Source organism: Phyllostomus hastatus, unplaced genomic scaffold (genome assembly GCF_019186645.2).
Source record: "Phyllostomus hastatus isolate PE091 unplaced genomic scaffold, TTU_PhHast_1.1 phas_contig_41, whole genome shotgun sequence".
Lineage (NCBI taxonomy): Eukaryota > Metazoa > Chordata > Mammalia > Chiroptera > Phyllostomidae > Phyllostomus > Phyllostomus hastatus.
In genome coordinates this window covers 11106041-11128070 of record NW_025333876.1, presented here as the reverse complement: position 1 = coordinate 11128070, position 22030 = coordinate 11106041, and the positions used below count along the sequence as shown (strand labels likewise).

At 37.0% G+C, this 22030-nt stretch overlaps 1 protein-coding gene across 1 annotated transcript in view; it reads right to left on the bottom strand.

The window, feature by feature from the left end:
• Nucleotides 1-22030, bottom strand: part of MFSD14B (major facilitator superfamily domain containing 14B) — a gene marked incomplete at its 5' end in the record, with an annotated part of 129975 nt that overhangs the window by 10243 nt on the left and 97702 nt on the right. Inside the window, 4 exons of the mRNA XM_045844778.1 lie at nt 2487-2599; nt 4008-4079; nt 18767-18880; nt 20563-20781. Of these exons, the coding sequence (XP_045700734.1) occupies nt 2487-2599; nt 4008-4079; nt 18767-18880; nt 20563-20781 (518 nt within the window). The remainder of the gene's footprint in view (nt 1-2486; nt 2600-4007; nt 4080-18766; nt 18881-20562; nt 20782-22030) is intronic.

Here is a 22030-nt window from a genome sequence, read left to right as displayed (position 1 = left end):
CTTTTTTAGGGTCTTTTCCTTTTCTTGCTCATTCTAGGTGTTTTTTTCTACCTTGTCCTCCAGCTTGCTGATCTAATCCTCTGCTTCATCTAGCCTGCTTTTGATTCCTTTTACTGTGTTCTTCAGTTCGGAAATTGTATTCTTCATTTCCTCTTGGCCCTGTTGATAGTTTTTCACGTTGATATAATTTGCAGTGAGTTCATTGTAGTTTCCCTGTAGTTTTTGGTAATTCTCTGTGAGCTCATTGAGCTTCCTTATAACTATCTCTCTGAACTCAGTATCTGACAGTTGACTTGCATCTATTTCATTTAGCATTCTTTCTGAGGCTTCCTCCTTTCCTTTCATTTGGGCATTGTTTCTTTATGTTCCCAGGGCTTGGGAGACTGTTATTGTTAGCCTCTGCTTCTTAAATTTATCTATTTTGACTCCTGGGGTTTATGGTGTGAACTTCTAGGGTAAAAGGCCTGTGAGATTCAGCAGTGCAGTCTCCTTGATCTCTTGAGGTCACTGGCCTTGGGCTGTCGTTTATGTTGGCTCTTTGTATGTCTTTGGGTTTTGAGTGTTGTTGGGTCTCTCTTTGGAGGGTCCTTCCCTCCAGCTGGTTAACTGAGGGTCACTCTGTCCACCACATCCTGTCTTCTGTTGTGAGGGTGCGGGCAGGTTGTGTTGAAGCTGGTTCTTCTGTGTGTACAAGGTTTTGAGGATTCTCTCTTGCTCTTCTTGTTCAATTGTTTGTTCTGAGTAATTTCTCCACCATTTAGTTGTATTTCCAGATAGGTCCTGGGTTGTTAGTGTCGCCTCCAGTTCCTCCCTTACCTTCTTCTTTTGTTATCTGTTAGTGGTTCCTTTGTTGGTGGGTTTCCTCTTCCAGCAGGTATCCTGGTGTTCCTGGTGTTCACAGCTTCCGCCTACTCGTCTGATTTTTCAATGTCCTCTACAGTTTTTGGTCTCCAATCTTCACATATGCTGGGATATGGATACTGTTGGCTGTTGGCTCTGTTCCTCAGAAGATCAGCTAGGTGTTTCACTTGTGTGCACAGGGAAGTGGACTCCGCTCTCACCTATCTTGCCGCCATCTTCTGAATTGAGCTTTATGTGCTGATCACAGGAGTTGGTCCTGGCTATATAAATGGTTTTTAGACCCCCAAAGTGGTTTTTCTTAGTGATATTATCCCAATCAGTGTGCAAGTGTACTCTACAACAGTGATGGAAAGTAGCAGTTTTTTCAGGGCCTATAGGGGACTACAGTGGTCCCACCTTATCCACAGTTTCATCTTCCAACGTTTTAATTACCCCAGTTCACTCTCCTTGGGAAATATTAAATGGAAAATTCCAGAAATAAACAATTCACATAAGTTTAAAAGATTTCTTTTATTTCTTCTGATTCCAGGGCTTATTCTGACGACCTTGCTGTGCACCATTCTGAGTAGCGTGATAAAATCCCAAGACATCTGGTTCCTCTCTATTTCGCCCTTTGAAGGCAACCTTGAGGCTGATGTGGCCCCTGTTGAAAATTAGTTTGACACCTCTGCTTTAGACTTTCGTCCTTTTCTCAATAAAATGAACTTAAATGTGTATCAATATCAAGCATAAGTGTGAGGAATATGAAGCCCTAAGTGGACTTAAAACCCTGCTTGTCCAGATTTCCTTGGGGATGGTGAGCATGCACATCCTTACTAAAAAGGAAAAAAGAAAAGGTTAACAAAATCTTTTTAATATAGCGTGAGTTTGACTGATTCACTTACTGAAACAAAGCTCGTAGGACTAAAATCTTAAAGAACAAGAATCATTTCCTGACCTCTAAAGCATTTATAGTTTCTGTAAATTAAGCCACGCATGTAAACTGAAGACTAACTCTAATATTTGAAATAGAGATATGAACACTGGTATTTGGTAATCAGACACACAGAGAAACTTGCCATTTAACAAAACAGCACTCAGGATTCCTTTTATTTCTTATGATTCCAGGGCTTATTCTGACCTCACTGTTTATGGGAATATAATATGTTAGGCATAATAACTGCCTCAGAGTACACATGATTTTGGAAGAGCTATTAGGATTAATCTAATTGAAATCCTTTATGTTATAAAGGTTATGTCACTGCCCAAGGTCACTCTGCTAATTACAGCAATTTAACCCTATAATTTTCCATGACTTTTTGTTTTTTGAGTGATGCCCCATAAAAACTGACAAATGTGTTTAAAAGGTAGACATTAAATTTTTGAAGAGGTTGGAGGAGGAAGCATACACATTTACTTAAGTAACAACTCAATGAAAGACAATGAGGTAAAGACAATCTATGCAAATAATCCTAAATTACATAGCTCCACCCTTCCCCAAATTAAGTCTATACAGTTTTTGAAATGTTGAACACACCAAACCATTAAATAACCCTTGCTTCCTTCACAACACACTCAACCAACTCAAGATCCTTTAAAAGATGTACCTTTCTGCTAGTTTATGAGAATCCACAAGAGAAGCTTACCAGGCCTTAGATCCAAAACCATACCAAACTAACTGGAACATCTGGAAACCCAAGCCAAGGAGGACGGTATTCTTATTCCCTAATGATCTCATCAAGATGGTAAGAAAGACTGTCTGCAAAGCAAAGGAGATAATCTTGAGAAACCACATGAATATACAGATTTGATGCAAGCAAGCTCTGTCAGAGAAACCCAGTAGTGATAACCAGGGACTGCCTTGAAGACCATTTGGTACTAATACAGTTCTAAAAGAGTTGGAACTTCAGCGGGTCTCTTACTGACCTGGGACTCAGTGCCTTTAGCCTCCTTCCCAAAAATCTGTTTTATCTCGTACTTTTCTAGCACTTTCCCAAAGAGGTAACTGGAGCCATTCACCAGTTATTATGATTGAGAGGGACATGGCCTCAGTTTCTTCTGAGAAATACCAATCACTTAGTGAATAATACTTACCACCACTGAATAGCAAGCCCCTGCTGAATATTTGCAGAATATGTGTGATTTTGCTGGAGGTTAGCAGTTTCACAAAGTTGGACTGATAAAAATTTGATTTAAATAAATATAGTTTGCTAAAAATCTAGTTGAGATAGCCTGAAAGGGTATAGGATAAAGGATGGGCTAATTGACTAACTAGAGTTAACATATAAAAAACAAATCACAAGCAACTTGAAAGTTTAACATAATTTACATTTGCTGATACAGTTTAACAACAACAAAAAGGGCCTTTGCCTTGGTACATTCCTATTAGCCTTGTCAATTCTAATATTTATACAAAAACAGTTTCGCAGTCTTCTCATTTCGCCTCTACAGAAGAGTGCTACACTTTACCTCACTTTACTTGGACTACTTTACTTTAAAGCAGTAAGTAGCTGTTTTAGGAAATAGAAGTCCCATATGATATAGTGAATGCACCTAAAGTATATCAGTGAATTAACTAAAAGAACATATATTCTACCATTTGTGGTCCTATATTTATAAGAGATGAGGAAATTTTTAGTGCTCTTTATTTACTACTTATATTCTAATGCACTGATTTGCTACATTTCTTCAGTCCTGGGGATACTCGAGATGGAAACTGTTGCTGATTTTCACTTCTGCTTTTCACTTCCACTTACTTCTCAACATTAAAATAATATTCTCCTAGTTAATTATATTTTTTGATATCTGCAGTTAGTTAACCTATAGTTGGTAGTTATGAAAGCAAGTTTTTGTTTGCTGAATAGACCCAGTAGAGGTAATGACAAGTATTCTAAAATATACTGAAAGGTTGTATTAAATTACTCCCAAATCCCAATCTTAACATTCTATTGAAAATAGAATGGTTCTGAGGATCATACACATGTCAGTTTACTGAGTCTGCCATTGTACCATATATATACAAGATGTTACCGTGTCAGGGGAATAGGTGGAACTAAGGCAGGGGCGCAGGGGATATTTAAGAAAATTTCTTTGTAGCTTCCTGATATTTAAGAACCTAGTTATTTAAGAATAAAAGTGTTAAAAAAGAAATGTCAAACAACACTCACCTGAGCCACAATAGACAGAATTCCTACCATAGCTATGAATGCTGCAATTTTAACAGATCCAAAACCTATGACCTGTGAAAATAGGGGCAGGGTGGGGGGAGAAATATTATTGTTAATACAGATATTATAAAAATAAGAAATATAGTATTCTAGTAAAGCTATAGGACTAAACAGTTGAAAAAACTTCATAACGCCTTGACAATGTCAAATTAAGGCAGTGCTGAAAGTTGAACCTAATTAACTAGTAATTTATATCTACATCTGATTTTTCAAAAAACAATACAAGCAGGTACAACTTAATTTAACAGATATTTTAAAGATATTTTGTTATATGCCTGTCTATTGTTTCATATTCCTTCCCACCCCAAACCCACCAAAAAACAAGTATGATGTTATCAAGCATTAGAGAAAATATAAAGAAAATAATATGACTTAATCTGACTTTTGATTCAGAATTTGGAATTTACTCACTAGCAAATTCAGTGGCTCTCAGCTTGGCTGTACATTAAAATCATGTGGTACAAAGAAGCAGAAAGGAGGGGAGAGCTGAGGGGAGCAATGAGGCTCTGCAACCTGTTTGAGACCAAAGAAATCAGATTCCCTGGGCCTAGACAAAGATATGTTTCAAAAAGTTTTCATGGTGATTCTAATAAGCAGGCAAAGTTAGCTGGCAATAATTTCTCAGCCTCTTAAACTTAACATAACTCTGAAATTCCTAAAACTTTTAGTTTTAAATATCAAGTTTTTTAAAAAGTTAAATTTGCAAAATATAACCAAAGACATTGAAATAGAGAACAGGCTGACAGTGTTCGGAGGGGAGAAGGGAGGGAATTTCAGGGGAATTGCAGGGGAAAGGGGGAAGGGTTTACAGGAACAAGTATAAAGGACACAAGGATAAAAAACTAGGGGCAGGTGGAAATGGGAGGGAGGAGGGGAGGGCTGGGTGGATAGGCTGGGATGGAAGTAAAAGATAGGAAATTGTACTTCGACAACAATTAAAATAAAATTTAAAAAAAAAGAAAAAAAAGAAAAGTTAAATTCTTTCCCCTGCATTAAAATTCTATAAAATTCATAAAAAGAACTTTAAAATTTTTAATAAAATAAAATCTAAAAAGACAATAGTAAATATCAATGTACCTAAGAACTAGTTTTTTGAAAGTATAAACAAAATTGACAAACCTATTTTTTTTAAGAAAAATAAAATATTTTATTTCACCTTCATTTCATCTTTTTCCAATACTGATTCTTGTTTTTGTAGATTGGAGCTCTTGACTTATATAATTTTCTTTCTCCCCTAAGAACTTATTTTAATATTTCCTTTTTAAATTAATTTTTAAAATTGTTGTTCAAGTAGAGTTTTCTACCTTTCCCCCCACCCCTCCCTATCACCCCAGACCTCCCCACCTCCCTCCCCCATTTCCACACCCCCTTGTTATTGTCCATGTGTCCTTTATAATTGTTCCTGTAAACTCTTCACACTTTTCTCCCATTATCCCCCCTCCTCTCCCCTCTGATCACTGTCAGCCTGTTCTCAATAACTATGGTACATTCACACAATGGAAAATTGACAAACCTTTAGTTAGAATAACCAAAAGAAAAAGAGAACAGACTCACATTAATGAAATCAGACATGAAAGAGGAGATTTACAACTGATACCACAGAAAGGTTTATAAGGGACTACAATAAACAATTATATGTCAACAAAGTGGTCAACCTAGAAGAAATGGGTAAATTCCTAGAACCATAAAAACTACCAACACAGAATAACAATGAAATAAAAAATCTGAACAGACTGATTACCAGCAAGAATCTTCAATCAGTAATCAAAAATCTCTCAAAAAACCAAAGTCTAGGACCAGATGGTTTCACTAGTAAATTCCATTAAACATTCAAAGAAGAATTAATACGAATCCTACTCAAACTCTTCCAAAATATAGTACAGAGGAGAATTCTTCCAAACATTTTACAGGGCTAGCATTATCCTGTTACCAAAACCAGAGGATGCCACAAAAAAAGAAAATTACCAAGTATAGGGCAATATCTGTGATGCAAAAGTGTTCAACAAAGTAGTAGCAAACTGAATTAACAGTACATTACAAAAAATCATATGTCATGATCAAGCGAGATTTATACCAGAGAGGAAAGGATGGATCATTCAACATCTGCAAATCAGTTAATGTTATACTATATTAACTAAATGAAGGATAAAGATCATATGATCACCTCAATAGAGGCAAAGCATTTGGCAAAATTCAATGTCCATTTATGATAAAAACACAACAAAGCAGGTATGGAGGGAAGGTACCCCAACATTATAAAGGGCATGTATGACAAGTCCACAAAAACACCCACACAAATCCACACACAGCTTTTCCTCTAAGATCAGTAAAAAGACAAGGATGTCCACTCTTGCCACTTTTATTCAAAATAGTGTTGAAATCCTGGCAGCAGCAAAAAGGCAAGAAAATGGGGAAAAAAAGCATCCACATTGGAAATGAAGAAGTAAAACTATCACTATTTGAAGATGACATAATAGTATACTTAGAAAATCCTAAAGACTCCATCAAAAAACTGATGGAACATATATAAATAGTCAATAAAGTTGAAGAATATAAAATATATAAAAGTCTCTTGCCTTCCTATACACTAACAACAAAGTATCAGAAACAGAAATGAAGAAAACAATCCCATTTATAATAAAAAAGAATAATAGCTAAGAAAAGCCTTTACTTTTTATTTTATTTTACTTTAATTCTCCCACCATCATTTGTTCATGTCCATGGGTCATACATATAAGGTCTTTAGCTTTTCCATTTCCTATACTATTGTTAACCTCCTCTATTTTCTACATACCATTTATGCTTCTAATTCCCTGTACCTTTTCCCCCATTCTCCCCCCACCTGTTCCCCACTGATAACCTTCCATGTAATCTCCATTTCTGTGATTCTGGTTCCTGTTCTAGTTGTTTCCTTAGTCTGTTTTTTTTTTAAGTACAGTTGATAGTTATATGTTGTCACTTTACTATTCGTAATTTGGATCTTTTTTTTCATAGGTAACTCCCTTTAACATTTCATATAATAAGGGCTTGGTGATGATGAACTCCTTTAACTTGACCTTCTCAGGGAAGCACTTTATCTGCCGTCCATTCTAAACAAAAGCTTTGTTGGATAGAGTAACCTTGGATGTAGGTCCTTGCCTTTCATGACTTGGAATACTTCTTTCCAGCCCCTTTTTGCATGCAAGGATTCTTTTGAGAAATATCTATCAGCTGATAGATAGTCTTATGGGAACTCCTTTGTAGGTAACTGTCTCCTTTTCTCTTGCTGCTTTTAAGATTCTCTCCTTATCTTTAATCTTGGGTAATGTAATTATGATGTACCTTAGTGTATACTTCCTTGGGTCCAACTTCTTTGGGATTCTCTGAGCTTCCTGGACTTCCTGGAAGTCTATTTCCTTTGCCACATTGGGAAAGTTCTCTTCCATTGTTTTCCAATAAGTTTTCCATTTCTTGCTCTTCCTCTTCTTCTGGAACCCCTATGATTTGGATGCTGGAACATTTAAAGTTATCCTGGAGGTTCCTAAGACTCTCCTCATTTTGAATTCTTGTTTCTTCATTCTGTTCTGTTTGAATGTTTATTTCTTCCTTCCGGTCCAAACAATTGATTTGAGTCCTGGTTTCCTTCCCTTCACTGTTGGTTCTCTGTACATTTTCCTTTATTTCACCTCTCATAGTCTTCACTTTTCCCTCTATTTTGTAACCATACTCAATCATTTCTGTGGACATCCTGCTTACTGGTGTTTCAAATTCTGAATCTGATAGGCTGGCTATCACATCATCACTTAGTTGTACTTTTTCTGGAACTCTGATCTGTTCTTCATTTGGGCCATATTTTGTGTCTGGGCATATCTATTACATAAGTAAGGGGTGAAGCCTTAGATATTCGCCAGGGTGGGGAAACTGTTGTGGCACAGGTTGTGGGGGAGGCATCTGAGAGGTAACAATGCCACTTTTTCAGCTCTCAGCTGGCTTTCAGTCACTTCCTCTGCTACCCACAAGTAAATTGGGCCCTTCTGGTGCTAATTCCCTGGTGAATGGGTTTGTGTACATTCTAGGACCCTGTGCGCTTTTCCAATGAACTCTCCTGTGAGGCTGGGAATTTCCTCTGCCGCCTCAACACCCAAATGTATTTTCAGTCAAAGGTTTTGAGGCTTTATTTCCCTGCATGGAACCCTGGGTTGTGTGGTCTGTCTTGCTCCCAAGTTGTTCCTCCAAGCTTATCCACAAAAAAATGTGGGACTGCCAACTCCGCCCACCTCTGCCTTTCTGCAAGTCCTCTCCACCCTGGCTACCCTTCTCTGCCCCTCCTACTGGTCTGGGTGAATGTTTCTTCTTTAACTCCTTGGTAGATTGATTTTCTGGTAGGTCTCGTTATTTTTTGTTTTTAAATTTGTTGTTTTCCTTTTGGTTGTGTGAGGAAGGAAAGTATATCTATTGATGCCTCCATCTTGGCTGGAAGTCTGGAAAAGTCTTTAAAAAGGAGGTGAAGATTGTACTCTATACTGTGAGAACTGTAAGACATTGTTGAACAAAACTGAAGACACAAAGAAATGGGAATCTCTTTCATGTTCTTGGGTTGGAAGAATAAAGGTTTTTAAAATGGCCACATTACTTATGCAAAGCAATATATAGATTTAATGCAATCTTTATCAAAGTCCCAATGGCATTTTTCACACAAATAGAACAAAAAAAACCCCTGTTAAATTTGTATAGAACCACAAAAGACCCTTGAGCACCAAAGCAATCCTGAGATAAAAGAAAGTCTGACTTTAAATTATATTACAAAGCTACAATCATAATAACAGTACAGTACTGGGAGAAAAACAACCACACAAACTAATGGAACAGAATTGAAAGCCCAGAGATAAACTCACACTTATATGGGTAAATAGTGTTCAACAGAGGAGCCTAATACATACAATGGAAAAAGGAAAGTCAAGTCTCCTCAATAAATGTTGTTGGGAAAACTGAAATTACACACACAACAGAATGAAACTAGATTATTACCTGACATGATACCCAAATATTAACTCAAAATGGATTAAAGACTTCAAGATCTCAAGCAATAAAATACATAGCAGAAAACAAAAATAGGCACTAAACTTATGGACCATGGTCTCAGAGAGGGTTTTTGTGAACTTGACCCTAAAGGTAAGGAAAGTTAAAAAAAAAAATTGAATGGGACTATTTCAAACTGAAAAGGTTGTACAGCAAAAGAAACCATTAACAAAACAAAATGGTAACCAACTAAATGGGAAAAGATAAATGCAAATGACACCTCTGATAAGGTGCTAATATTAAAAATATATAAAGAATTCATAAACACTATTTAAAAAACCATAAAAAACAATTCAATTAAAAATGGGCAGAGGATCTGAATAGACACTTTTCCAGGAAAAGATACCGATGGCCAACAGGTACATGAAAAAATGCTCAATATCACTCATTACAAAGGAAATGCTTATCAAAACCACAATGAGATACCACCTCAAAACTTTCAGGATGGTTATTACCAGAAATAAAAAAAGGAACACTTTTGTGTACTCTTAGAGGGAATGTAAATTGGGGCAGCCACTATGGACAACAGTGTGATGGTTCCTTAAAAAATTAAGAACAGAACTACCATATTACCCAGCAATCCCTCTTCTGGGTATCTACCTGAAAAATTCAAAAACACTTATTGATAAAGATATGTGTATACCTATGTTCACTGCAGTATTTATTATTCGCCGTAGCCAAGACATGGAAACAACCTAAGTGTCCTTTAACAAATGACTGGATAAAGAAGATGTGGTACATATAAAAAATAGAACAAAAAAGAAAAAATATTGTTTGGGACAACATGGATGGATCTTGAGGACACTGTGTTTAAGTGAAATATGCAAGTCAGACAGAAAAGGGTAAGAACAGCATGATTTCATTCACATGTGGGATATAAAACAAAAAGTAACTAATGAACAATCAAGACAAACAGACAAAAAACAATAAAAAATGTCTCACAGATATGGACAACAGGATGGTGGTTACCAAAAAGGAATGGGGTTGGGGGAGGAGAAGAGGGTAAAGGGGATCAAATACATGATGACAAAAGAATACTAGTCTTCAGGTGGTGAGCCCTATAAAATTGTAAATCTGAAATGAATATAATGTTATAAACAAATGTTATGCCGATAAATTTAATAAAAACAATAAAAAATAAAATTAAATACCTAAGGGAAAAATGTTTTGTTTCTTTACACTAATATTGAACTACCAGAAAGATAAATTAATTTCAATTTCAATAGCACCAAAATGGAATAAAATATATAGGAATAAATTTAACCAAGAAAAAAAGATTTGCATATTTAAGACTGTAAAAATATTAATGAATGAAATTGAAGAAGACATAAAGAAATAGAAAGATGATCTTTTCAATAGCATTGGGGATAATGAGTGTTGGCAGCCAAGTAGGTAGAAGCTGATTACACTCGCTCTTGCACCCAAGTCAGACACTTGGCTGATCTTCCAAAAAAAAACTGAACATTCAATGTAATCTTAGCTGATAAGAAGTTTGGAAGCAAAGGAGTACAGAAGACACTTCACAACAATCAGTAAGGAGATTTTATAGATGGAAGGGGAAATACCTCATGTGTAGTGCCTGTAGCCACAGAGAGCTCAGTCAGAGACGGAAGCTTTGTGGCTCCCTCCTCTCCCAGGGCAGGGAATTATGAGGCCCAGGCCAGGGTGCACATACACAACAAGTAGCACACCCATAGCTTCAGCAGCAAATGTGAACTGGGAGAGTGCCAGAGAGAGAGAGAGAGAGATACTATCTGAACCTAGGTTAGGTGAAGGAGGCTGGATACAGCCTGCTGTGACTGTGAATGACTCTTGACTTTTTGGACAGGTGGTGTGTATGGAAAGTCAGACAGTGACTCAGAGCTGCAGAAGGAATGCCCAGAGAAACTCTTTAAATGGGAGCTGAGGTGTGCTTGGCAGGAACTTGGCACACAGCTGCCCTACCAGCAAAGGGGAGCACCACTGGACCTTTAGCTGATAAAAACCAGAGGCAGATCCAGAAAGAGAAGTCAGAAGGCAAACACCAAATGGCTGAGATGAATTTCAACTCACTCTTCTTCAGAATTTACACTTTTTTCCCTTTCACATAGCCTTTTAATCTTTATATTTATTCTTTTCCTTCAAATGTAATGCAACTAATTCACTACTTTATTTTTTATTCTTTTTATTTAGATTTTATACTATTTTTATTTTATTGTTATTTCAAATCTCACATTGCACCCTTCCCCTGTCTTGCTTCATTTTGCCTTCTTCCTTGCTTTCTTATTTGTGTAGTAAGTTTTATTTTCTCCCAAGCTATGCTTTGTTCCTATTCCTTACTCTTAACTATTTCTCCTCCCTCTATCCTCTCAAAGAAAGCATTCTTCCCTTAGTCAGCTCACATTCTTTTCCCTGTTCTTATAGTATTCTTATTTTCTTTCTATTTTTATGAAGTGTGGCTTGTTTGGCATGCATATTGCAGTTATTGGTCTTCTTATTCAACAGTGTTCCTATTTGTTCACCATTTTTGGTACTTTAAATCTCATAGGTTACTATTCTCCTGTCGTACTCCATTTTGCATTCCTCCTGTACCTGCTTATTTCACTTAGGAATTTTACTTTATTTTCCCTCTCTTAGCCTAGATTCTATTCCTTACTTGTATTATTTTTTCTCCCCCCACCCTCTCAAAATCATTTTTCTTTACTGTATTTATATCTCATATTCTCTTTGTTCTTATGAATAATATTCTTATTCCTTTTCCACCTTTATTAATCTTTACTCAGAAGCCATTGTTATCAATCCTGTGGTTTTTCTGCAATTTATTTACCTTTGATTCACTAACTTTATGATTTTATTTCAAACCTCAGAGTATATACTGTTTTTCTTTCTTACTCCATTTTGCCATTGCCCTTCCCTGTTGTACTTACATTTTTATATTTTATCTTCTCCCTTTTCACCTTGTTTATGTTTCCTTCTCATTATTTCTCCACCACTTCCCACTCAAAATCATTTTTCTCTCCTTGAGTCATCTCATATTCTGTTTTCCAATCTTATAATATTTTTAATCTCTCTCCACCTTTATTAATCCTTGTTTAATTGCTGTTGATATTGCTGGTGTGGTAAGGGGTTATTTTTGTTAGCATGGGTTTCAATTTATGGTCATAGTGCTTTGTTAACCAACAGCTGTACAACAGTAAACAAAACATGGTGGGACTCGAGACTTCAACTCAGCCAGATGAAGGAGAAAACTCACCAATGAATGAGCCACCAAGAATCAAAGCCCAACTACAAGACAGCCCACATAAACTGAATATAAAGGGTACTCCTGAGGCCTGCAGATCAGGTGATCAAAGAGACTGCACCACTGAGTCCCACAGAGCTCCAGCCACAGAAGTTAACCCCACAAAGACAGGCAGGCAAAGCAGAGCAACCTGAGAAGCATAAAAAAACCAAAAATAGAACCGAAAATAGGGAGGCAAAGGAAGAACCACCACAATCAAAAGGAATGGAGGAATCCCCAGAAAAACAGCTAAATGAAATAGAGGGAAGCAATCAACAGGCACAGCATTCAAAATAATGGTAATAACAATGCTCAAGGAACTCAGTGACAGCTACAAGGAACTTAGTGGGAACTGTAGCAGCATGACAAAGGACATAGAAACTATGAATAAAAACCAGGAGGAAATGAAGGATACAATATTTGAACTGAAAAATATACTAGAATAGGAATTAAAATCAGGCTAGATGAAGCAAGCTAGATGAAAGCAAGGACCTACAATAAAGAATACTCTATTCAGAAAGGCTCTCTTTTTAAACTGGGAGGTAAAATAAAGAGTTTCACAGACAAAAGAAGGCTAAAAGAGTACATCCCCACCAATCCAGCACTGCAAGAGATGGTAGAAGGACTGCTATAAAAATGACAAGACAGAGAGAGAGATACGGAAAAAAAATGGCAATAAATAAGTACATGTCAATAATAACCTTAAATGAAAATGGATTAAATGCTCCAATCAAAAGACACATAGTTGCTGAATGGAAAAGAAAACACAAACCACACATATCCTGTCTACGAGAGACTCACCTCAGAACAAAAGATCTATACAGCTTGAAATGAAGGGAGAGAAAAAAATAGTCCAAACAGACAGACATTAAAGTAAAGCTGGAATAGCAATACTTATATCAGACAAAATAGACTTCAAAATAAAAGACATAAAAGGGGACAAAGTAGGTCACTATATAATATTTAAAAGACAATCCAACAGCAGGGTAAAACCTTTATAAAAATATATGTACCCCACATAGGAGCACCTCAATATATAAAGAAAATCCTGGAGGACTTTAAGAAAAATATTGACAACAACACAGTCATTGTAGGGGATTTTAACATCCCACTCTAAACAATGAATAGATCTTCCAAACAAAGAATCAGCAAAGATATTGTGGCACTGGACCATACTCTAGATCAAATGGACTTAATTGATATGTACAGAACCTTTCACTGCAAAGAAGCAAAATATACATTCTTTTCAAATGTATGTGGAACATTTTCAAAAATAAACCAAAGAGCAGGACACAAAACAAGCATCAACAAATTCAAGAAAACTGAAATCATCTAACGCACATGCTCAGATCACAATGGATTCATATCCATTGTGGATTAATGGGTTCTATCAAAGAAACAAACTCCCTGGTAATCTGCCAAAGGGCAGAATGTTACAATATAACATTCTAAATGAAGAAAAAACTCAAATACACTCAAATATATGGAGACTGAATAACGTTATTAAATAAAGAAGGGGTCAACAATGACATCAAGGAAGAAATAAAAAAATGTCTGGAAACAAATTAAAACGAACACACAACAACCCAAAACTTGTGGGACACAGCAATACAGGCCTCAGGAAGTTAGACAAAACACAAACAACCTAACCTTACATCTAAAAGAACTGGATGATCAACAACAACATCCAGAGAGAAGAGAAGGAAGGAAATAACCAAGATCAGGGCACAGAACAAAATGATATAGAAACTAAAAGATCAATTTTAAAGATCAATAAATACAGGAGCTGGTTCTTTGAAAGATAAACAAAATCAACAAATCTTTTAATCAGATTCATCAAGAAAAAAGGAGGACCCAAATAAATAAAATCAGAAACGAAAGAGAAGTTACAACTGATACCACAAAAATACAAATGATTGTAAGAAATTCCTACAAACAACTTTATGCCAAAAAATTGGGCAACCTGGGCATAGTGGACAAATTTCTAGAAACATATAATCTTCCAAACTGAATCCAGAAGAAGCAGAAAGCCTGCATTGACTGATAACAAGTGAAACTGAAGCAGTTTTTAAAAACTCACGGCACACAAACCGTGCATCAGATGGCTTCACAGGTGAATTTCAACGAATATTTAAAGAATTAACTCCTACCCTCCTCAAACTATTCCAAAAAATTCAGGAAGAAGGAAGACTCCCAAACTGTTTTTATGAGGGGGTATCATCCTAATTACAAAACAAGGTTAGACTCAAAATAAAAGAAAACTACAGGCTAATATCTCTCATGAACATACATACCAAATTCCTCAACAAAATACTGGCAATCTGGACTCAGAACTACATTAAAAAGATCACAAACCATGATCAAGTGGGATTCATCCCAAGGATAGTAGGATGGTACAATATTCATAAATCAGTACAAGTTTTACACCACATAAACAAAATGAAGGACAAAAATCATATGATCATATCAACAGAACCTGAAAAAGCATTTGATAAAAATCAAGCACCCATTTATGATAAAACACACAGGAAAGTGGGAATAGGCGGAGCATACCTCAGCCTAATGAAGACAATATATGAGAAACCTACAGCCAACATCAGACTCAAGGGACAAAAACTAAAAGTATCCCCCCAAAGATAAGGAACAAGACAAGGTTGTCCGCTCTCACCATTCTTATTCAACATAGTAGTAGAAGTTCAAGCTACAGTGTTTACACAAGAAAAAGAAATAAAAGGCATTCAAATTAGAAAGGAGGAAGTAAAACTGTCACTGTTTGCAGATTATATCATAGTTTATATAGAAATCCCTATAGTCTCCAATAAAAACACTACTTGACCTAACAATTTGACAAAATAGCAGAATACAAAATCAGTACTCAGAAATCAAAGGCATTTTTGTACAATAATGAAATATCGGAAAGAGAAACTAGGAAAAAATTTCATTAGCAACATACAATAATAGTACACAACAACAAAAATAATAAAGTACCTAGGAATAAATTTAACTAAGGAATTAAAAGACGTTATTCAGAAACTACAGAACACTGAAGAAAGAAATTGATGAAGATACAAATGAAAGGATGTATACTTTATATTCATGGATTAGAAGAATCGACATCATTAAAATGTCCATACTACCCAAAGTTATCTATAGATTCAATCTAATACCTATTAAAATACTAATGCCATATCACACAGATCAAGAATAAGTATTTCAAAAATTTATAAGGAACTCAAAAAGACCCTGATTAGCCTCAGCAATCTTAGGAATGAAGAACAACATAGTAGGGATCACAATACTTGGTATCAAACTATACTACAAAGGCCACTATAATCAAAACAGTATGTTAGTGGCATAAGAACAGACATATAGATCAATGGAAGAGAATAGAGGGCCCAGAAATAAACCCATGTGTCTATGGTCAATTAATTTTTGACAAAGGGGCAAACGCATACAATGGAGTAAAGAAGCCTCTTCAACTTCCGACCAAGATGGAGGCATAGGTAGACACACTGTGCCTCCTCGCACAACCAAAATAAAGACGACAAAAATATAGAAACAAAAAAACAACCAGTACTAAAAGAAAATTGAACTGTACAGAAGTCTGACAACCAAGGAGTTAAAATAGACACATTCATGTAGACTGATCAACCAGGCGAAACTGGGAAGCGAGACAGACCACACAACACAGGGCTCCAGTGCCGGGAAATAAACCCTCAAAACACTGATTGAAAACACCTGTGGAGGTTGAGGTGCCAAGAGAGACTCCCAGCCTCACAGGAGAGGTCACTGGAAAGACCCACAGGATCCTAGAATGAGCATAAGCCCATTCAAATGGGAATCAGCACAAGGGCCCAGTTTGCTTGGAGGAAGTGGCTGAAGGGACTAAAATCTGGCAGAGAGCGGAGCTAGCACCATTGTTCCCTCTCGGACCCCTCCCCCACATACAGCATCACAACCCAGTGACTGGGTTGACCTGCCTGGGTGAACACCTAAGGCTCTGCCCCTCACTACATAACAGGCATGTCAAGACAAAAAAAAATGGCCCAAATGAAAAAACAGAAAAATTACAATTAAGCAATGAAGAGATAGTCAGCCTATCAGATGCACAGTTCAAAACACTGGTGATCAGGATGCTCACAGAACTGCCTGAATTTGGTCACAAACTAGATGAAAAAATGAAGACTACGCTAAGTGAAATAAAGGAAAATGTACAGGGAACCAATAGTGATGGGAAGGAAACTGGGACTCCAATCAATGGAGTGGACCAGAAGGAAGAAAGAAACATACAATCAGAACAGAATGAAGGAACAAGAATTCAAAAAAAAATGAGGAGAGGCTTAGGAACCTCCCGGACATCTTTAAATTTCCAACATCCAAATTATAGGGGTGCCAGAAGGAGAAGAGGAAGAGCAACAAGTGGAAAATTTATTTGAACAAATAATAAAGGAGAACTTCCCCATTCTGGCAAAGGGAATAGACTTCCAGGAAGTCCATGAAGCTCAGAGAGTCCCAAAGAAGAAGGACCCAGGAGGAACACACCAAAGCACATCATAATTACATTAGCCAAAATTACAATTAAGGAGACAATCCTAGAAGCAGCAAGAAATAAGGAGGCAGTTACCCACAAAGGAGTTCCCATCAGACTGTCGGCTGATTTCTCAAAAGAGATCTTACAGGCAAGAAGGAGCTGGAAAGAAGTATTCCAAGTCGTGAAAGGCAAGGACCTACATCCAAGATGACTCTATCCAGCAAAGCTTTCATTTAGAATGGAAGGGCAGATAAAATGCTTCTCAGATAAGGTCAGGTTAGAGGAGTTCATCATCACCAAGCCCTTATTGTAGGAAATGTTAAAGGGACTTATCTAAGAAAAAGAAGATAAAAAACATGTACAGTAAAATGACAGCAAACTCACAATTATTAACAACCACACCTAAAACAGAAGCAAAAAGCAAACAACTAGAATAGGAACAGAACCACAGAAATGGAGATCACATGGAGGGTTAACAACAGGGGAGTGGGAGGAGTAGAGAGGGGGGAAAAGTACACAGAATAAGTAGCATAGGTGGGAAGTAGAAAACAAAACGGGGAGGGTAAGAATTGTATGGGAAATGTAGAAGCTAAAGAACTTATAAGTATGACACATGGACATGAACTAATGTGGGTGGGAAAAGGTGTGCAGGGTGGAGGGGAGTAAAGGGAGGGGAAATGGGACAACTGTAATAGCATAATCAATAAAATATATTTAAATAAATAAGTAAATAAATAAATAAACTATCTTCAAAATAGATAGACCTGGCTGGTGGGGCTCAGTGGATTGAGTGCCAGCCTGTGAACCAAAGGGTCAACGGTTCCATTCCCAGTCAGGGCAGATGCCTGGGTCCCCATTCAGGGGCGTGTGAGAGGCAACCACACATTGACATTTCTCTCCCTCTTTTCTCCCTCACTTCTGCTCTCTATGAAATAAATAGATAAAATCTTTAAAAAATATATAAAAATAAAAATATCTCCAAAATAGAGGAATTTATCTAAGGAGGACTCTGACAAGTGGAGTAAACCAACAGAAGTTCCAGTGAAATCAGTAAAAGAGCAAGGTTGGACTACAATGGAAAGCGACTCAGGTCTCAGCAATCTCAGAAACCTGAAAGAAAAGCTGGAAAAAAGAACTTAAAAAAAATGTCATAAGTCAGTTTCTTTTTGAGGGGACAAAGTAAAGTATAAGTTTTTAAACAATAAAAAATCAGAGGAGACAAAAGATTACTTTGATTATTGTTTGTAAGCCACCTTGGAATCCACAGCAACACCGAGCTGTGGCCTACTGAGGATGGCTCAGCAAGCTGGCAGGGTACTTTGAAGTAAACTTTCCCTCTCTGTAAAGTTTAATGGACACTATCAAAGATTCAAAACATTAACTCTTATGGGTATAGCTCAGTTGGTTGCGTGTCCTCACACAAAACGAAAAGTTGCTGGTTCAATTTCTGGTCTGGGCATGTGCCTGGGTGGTGGGCCAGGTCCTCAGCAGAGGCATGTGTAGGAGGCAACCGATCAGTGTTTTTCTCACACATCAATGTTTATCAACCTCTCTTTCTCCCTCATTTCTCCTCTAAGAATAAATAAACATATATTAAAAATATAAAGATTTACAACATTGTGACAAATTGTTCCTGCTAATTTTCTTTATGTATAATTTTCAAGGAATTTTTTTACACAGTAAACATTTTACTATATTTTAAAACATCATTGTGTTAAAGGTTTCCTGCCTACTAATTATATGTCAGCACTTACATTTATATCTTGAAGCAAGAATTTTCCCCAAATACCTTTAGACATGCCAATCTTAATTTTCCTTATGTTCAAAAGCTACTAGACACCCACTACCCACCTGCCTGAGATAGAGAAAAAAACTTGAATACTGTCCAGCTTCAGGAAGGTAAGAAAGAAACACGGTAATGCAGATTAGTAAGACGGTAGAATCTTTTCCAACTTTCTTCAGTGACTAGGAAAAAGCAGAAAGAGACATAAAAAGCAAACAGCATAGTAAATATAGTCAGTAATATTCTAATACCATTCATGGTGTCACATGGGTACAAAACTTATCAGGATGATCACTTAGTAAGTTATATTATGTCTAATCACAGGGAGGTACACCTGAAACTAATAAAATATTGTATGTCAACTGTAACTGAAAAATTAAAAAAAGAGCAAATAGAAACTAATGTCACTGATATTCTGTGATAATGGCTTTATTGTTAAGGTGGATAACGAAAGTTGAATGGATTATAAAAGGAAGAAAAGTTTAACGTTAAATATATCACCATCTCTCTGTGCAGATTACAATTCCTAATTTCTGCAGTATGTATTTCAAATATTACAGCTTATGTGCATGTACATACACACACTTGTTCATCTTTATTTAACAATACTGGTATTCACATCCTGAAAAAGACCCTGAAAACACACTGCTACAGAATCATTTAAGAAAATCTCATCTCTCTTTTTCATTCATAATACAACTTCTTTAAAGCTATAAACAGATAGGGGTTTCGTTACACATAAATTCACTCTATTTAACATGTTAGTATTCAATTTGTCTGTAAGCTAGCTGACAAATTAGGTGGGAGGTCTGACCAGCTGTGGGTGTATGCCTGGTTTCCTTCTTTCTTCATGTAGCAAAACAGATGGGGAACAAATAGAATCAGCAGGGTCCCTAAGGGGGTGTTTTTGAAAAGAATTTCTAATGAGTTAGTTTTCTCATCACATGTATTTTTCCTAAAAGGTAAACTTGGGAGATAATAAGCAAAAATCAAATCTCTGGTTAATTTTTTTCTGAACATATTTTCTTCAAGAACAATTTCAACCAAGAGGGGAGAGATAAAATTATTCTTCTAAGTACTTTTTTGAGATGTTAATAAGGTTCTCCCATGCCAAAAAAAAATAAAAAACATTCTAGAGAACAAAAAAAAAATCCATTCAATCTGTAAAACAACTTCAAAGCCTTTGGTCTAAGTGGATGTATTATGACAACTTAGAAAATAAGGACTTTAGTCAAACCAAATACTTTTATCCTTTTTGAATTTCAGTGAATAAAAACTACTTCAAATGGGCACCTTCACATTTTGTTTAAAAGGCAGTAAAAACCACCATGCAACAAACAAACAAACAAACAAACACCCCAGACAAAACAAAAACCTTCTTTCCCTCCTCAGGGACAAATTAAATAGACAGTTTTTCTCTCTTCCATTGTGATAACCACATGCTTAGAGTAAGGAATATCAATTCTATATATTCCCTGGTGCACAGTCTACCTCAATCCCTTCCTTGTAATTATTTTTTTTTCGTACTTTTACTGGAGACAGAAATGGATTAATAACTGCTGAGATGCTTGAGGTTGTACAAATGTTCTTTTATTTGCATGACTTAGAATACTTAGAAAAGTGTTTCCAGCCCTGGCTGGTGTAGCTCAGTGGATTGAGCACGGGCTGTGAACCAAAGTGTCGCAGGTTCAATTCCCAGTCAGGGCACACGCCTGGGTTGCAGGCTATGGCCCCCAGCAACCGCACATTGATGTTTCTCTCTCTCTCTTCCTCCTTCCCTTCCCTCTCTAAAAATAAATAAATAAAATCTTAAAAAAAAAAAGAAAAACTAAAAAAAAAAAAGTGTTTCCATAATTTTATTTACCGCAAAAGGGTCTGCTTGTTTCCAAGTAATCTGAACTCCCCAGGACAGTGGTCTCATTTTCTCCGGGAAAGATTCTGGAACAGCCAATAAGATGAAGCAAATGTCCACAAGAGCCACCACTGTGGCCACCAGTACAACGAGACTGTCTCCATAGCTGGCAGAGAGGTATGCTCCAATGGCTGGACTGCTGACCAGACTGGCTGCAAAGGTGGCTGAGACCTGTGGAAAAAGCACACTCTCACCCAGGGTCCCCTATGCAGCAGGTACATACATATGTATGTTCCTGTTCTCACCCAGGGTCCCACAGGTGCATACCTACAGTCATCCTTCCATTGGTTTTAAACAAGACAAAGGAATGCATTGTACAAAAATTTTAAGAAAAAAAAAATTTATTTTGTTTTAAGAATTTTTTTCACCACTATTAACTAATTGGAGAGATCCTGGAAAGCTACAAGAGTAAAATATAATAATGTTATTATAAATAAAAATTGTGCCTGGCTGGCATAGCTCTGTGGATTGAGCGCAGGCTGTGAACCAAAGTGTCGCAGGTTCGATTCCCAGCCAGGGTACATTCCTGGGTTGCAGGCCATAACCCCCAGCAACCGCACATTGATGTCTCTCTCTCTCTCTCTCCCTCCCTCCCTCCCTCCCTTCCCTCTCTAAAAATGGATAAATAAAATCTTTAAAATAAAAATTGTGAAAACCTCCCCCATAAAAAAACAAAACATACATGCCTTAGTCTTCTTTAATTGAGAAATGGGGATGTAGGCAGAAAGGTGTAAAAAATGCCTGCAGGGCTTATGATAAGAATCTACAAATTACCCAGAGATTGTCCTTGATTATCATTTCCCAAAAATATGCACTGTTTGAGCTTTTGGTCAAGATGGCAGAGAAGGAAAGCATTGTACTTCCTCCCATGACCACATAAAAATTACAAATAAATTACAAAAAAAAATCATTATTGAGAGCCTCCTGAAGACTAAACAGAAGTCCAATACCTAAGGATACAAAGAAGAAGCCACATGGAGACTGGTGGGAGGGGCACATACACAGGATGGGCTGGTCCCGTACCCACATGTGGTTGTTAAAGTCAGGAGGAATATCTCAGCAGCAGAGGGTTCCCAGTCCAAAACCAGGCCCCCAGCTCAGGATACCAGTGCAGGGAAGATTAGTACCCATAACTTCTGTCTGTAAAAACCAGCAGGGATTATGGATGAGTGAGATAGATAGCTTCTGAAGTCCCAGGAGTTCCTCTTCAAAGGCCAGTGCATGAACTTACTCACTGACAGACTAACTCACTCTGAGCTCCAGCACTGAAGCAGCAGCTTGAAACATACAGGGAAAAACTAACTTGTCTATCACTGGAGTGAATGCTAGAGGGGCAGCTTTCTCCCAGACAGAAATGCTGGTAAAGGCCATTTTTCTTTTCCTGAGCCCTCCCCATTTAGGTGCAGGTTGTGGAGAGCCA